The following is a 2823-nucleotide window of genomic DNA, read 5'->3' on the forward strand; positions in this document are numbered from 1 at the left end:
AAGTAGCTCTTTAATTCCAAAAACACAAAAAAGTAGGAACTACTAGCGATATTTGCCCAACAAGAGACAAGGTCAAAACGCTGGAGTAGCTTAGCCAGTGGTGTCAGCAGAACACTTTTGTCAAATTTTCCCCTTTTTCTTGCTCATAAGCCATCTTTGAAATTTCAGACTAAGACTGAAGTGCAACTATGAATGCAGAGTACATGCTGCACGCAGCAGGTGCAAGCTGTACACTTATCACAATGACACTTACCTGACAATCATTTCGACCTGTTCCTGGTCAGCTCTTGGGAACATTAACTACTGGGAAAACCAGGAATCAAAGCAGCAAAGCCATAATCAAGTACTCACAACCTAATTCCTCCTTCACAGCTCTTCCAGCCACCACTGCCACTTTTCATCTACTTCTAATCTTCCCATGTGTCTATAACCTTACTAAGTCTCTTAAGGAATAAGTAACATCCAGCTACTCCATAGACTGTATCTATACTCATGCTGCTTAACATATCTGGTATGTTGTTTCAAATATACGCAGATTAAAATCATTGAAAATCTACATAGTCCATCAGCACTTTCTAAGTTTAGTTCCATTAAGTGATGACTATATTTCCAGTTGTCAAATGCATTTGACCCCAAAATATACCTATGGTTCATTATTAAGTCAATAACTGAAAGTTGGAAGTAAAGTTCTATTCTAAATCCTTTAAAAAAAAGTCACCATTCCCCAATATTTTCTTCCATCTTATTTGTCTGACTATCGCACATAATTCATGTGAGTGACAAACAATATCCTGCAGTTTGTTAGACCGCTATATAATCACATAACTAAAATCACTCCAATGCATATATGAAAAAGCAAAATTAAAATCATGCTTTCAACCGGGGCTCTTACACTACTTGAATTTGTGTGCCATCACAAAGTTATCTTTGCTTAATGTTTCTAATAATCTTGTGTCTGGGTGAAATATAATAGAAAGCCAATCTATTATATGAAAAGCAAAGAAGTGTGATTTTCTACATATTTATGGCTAGTGACTTATCACTTCACTCTTCCCCTCTTTTTGAGAGGGATCCTTCCTCTTCCCTACAAACTTTCCTGGACAAACAGCACCGTGCTCTATGGCTGTATTCAAGCCATGTGTATGCTGACAGACTTAGTACACCTGTGCTGTCACAAAGACTGAACAAAGAGCTGAAGTCTACGTGTCCTGCCCTCACTATGAACAAAAATTTAGATCTTTTACATTTGCCAGGTGTTGATTTTCATGAAACAAAGACTTTCAATCTCCTTAAGATCTCCATCACTAGCAAATTTGATTAAAATTGGCCAGAGAGCTAAAATTACTGCGTGGAGAAGCAATAGACAGAGCATGTCCGTAAGCTGCCTTTCCTTCAGAAGCCAGGCTGAAAACAGACCCCACAGGAAGAGCTGGTTTCCAGGGACTGAACGTAAAATAAAAAAAAAAGGCTTTTGCACAGTAGTCTGAAGTCGAGTAATTTCCAGCTTGAGTTCTCATGCAAAGAGAGCACAAAGATGATGCACAGCACATACTCTACTCTTGACAACGCTGAAAAGACATTGCAGTTGAGAAACAGTGCCAACTTTTCACCCCGTCCATAAGTAACTCTCTAAATAGCGTTTTGTGGCTCACTGTCTCCACTCGTTTTATCCAACGATAAGAAATTCAACCCTCCAAATCTTGGGAGCCTTCATTTTTACGCTTTCCCCAGTCATATGCGCTACAGCACTCCAAGACCGTATCCATACGGCAGGGGAGGCGACATGAAGCGGACCACCGCCAAGGCAAAAGCGACAAAACTTCTCCAAAGCAACAGCCGAGCCACGAGCACACCGGTGCTTGCACAAGCACGTAAGGGGAAGCGAGCACCGGCCCTGCAGAGGGCCGCGCGGCCCCGGCGCCCCGGAAGGCGGCGGCCCCGCTCGCAGGTGCGGGCGGACAAAGGTCCCCACCGCGGCTCCGCCACCGGCGCCCCAGGCTGCGGCGGGGGCGAGCAGGGCCGCGCGAGGACACCGGTCGCCCGGGGCCGCCCCTCCCCGTCCCGGAGCCAGTGCTAGCAGAGGAAGGGCCCGCGGCCCCGCGCGCGCGGGGTTCGGCCCGTCGCCGTGGCGACGGCGGCGCGCGCGGGGCGCGTCCGTTGGCGCCCGCCTCGCCGAGGCAACGTCCGCGCCGGGGGCCCGAGGGGGAGGGGCAGCCCCGGCACGCGCCCCCTCCGCCCCGGCCCCAGCCCCGGGCCGCTCGCAGTGCCGCCCCTCCCGCCCCGGCTCCAAGCGCGGGCAGCACGCCCACCCCCGCGCCGCCGCGGCACTCACGGCGGGGCAGGGCGGGCTCAGCAGCGGCAGCCCCACAGCAGGGACCATCCTCCGAGAGGGCACCCCGTGTCACCGCAGCGTACCCTGCTGCTCATGCACGCGGCCTGGAGCAGCCAATCCGATGGCACGGGTTGAGCCCTCTAGGCCAATCAGAAATTCTGAAGCCGGGAAGGCGGGCACACCGGGACAGGGCGGAGCGGAGCCGCGACGGGCCAATCGCCACCACAAACATTAGCAGGGGGGCCCAATCAGACGGCGGCGACGCTGAGACTGGCGTGCGCACCGTCAACAAGTTAAGGTGGCCGAAATAGGAACGGCCCGGGATCGGCATCTCGATAGGCCAATGAGAGCTAAGGGGGGTGTGGCCAAAGAGGGCGGAAATTATTAAAGGAGAAGCAGCCGCAGCTCGGCGAAGGGGCTGTAGCGCGGAGGAGGGACGCCCGCGGGAGGCTCCGCCCACCCGCCCCTATTCGCCCCGCCCCCGCCGGAAG

The 2823-nt window shown here is 52.0% G+C and overlaps 1 protein-coding gene across 6 annotated transcripts in view; it reads right to left on the reverse strand.

Annotated features, from left to right (window-relative positions):
* USF3 (upstream transcription factor family member 3) overlaps nucleotides 1-2414 on the reverse strand; it is a 31716-nt gene extending 29302 nt beyond the window's left edge. For 4 of the 6 annotated variants that reach the window (XM_026065451.1, XM_026065452.1, XM_026065458.1 and 1 more), the window contains exon 1: nucleotides 2333-2402. Coding sequence is in view for 1 of the 6 variants with exons in the window: in XM_026065450.1 (XP_025921235.1) it covers nucleotides 2333-2380 (48 nt within the window). In the remaining 5 variants the exon portion in view is untranslated. The other 2 variants (XM_026065450.1, XM_026065457.1) reach the window with 2 other exon arrangements.
* Between the last annotated feature and the right edge of the window lie 409 nt (nucleotides 2415-2823).

Source organism: Apteryx rowi, unplaced genomic scaffold, assembly GCF_003343035.1.
Source record: "Apteryx rowi isolate R43461 unplaced genomic scaffold, aptRow1 scaffold_228, whole genome shotgun sequence".
Classification (NCBI taxonomy): domain Eukaryota; kingdom Metazoa; phylum Chordata; class Aves; order Apterygiformes; family Apterygidae; genus Apteryx; species Apteryx rowi.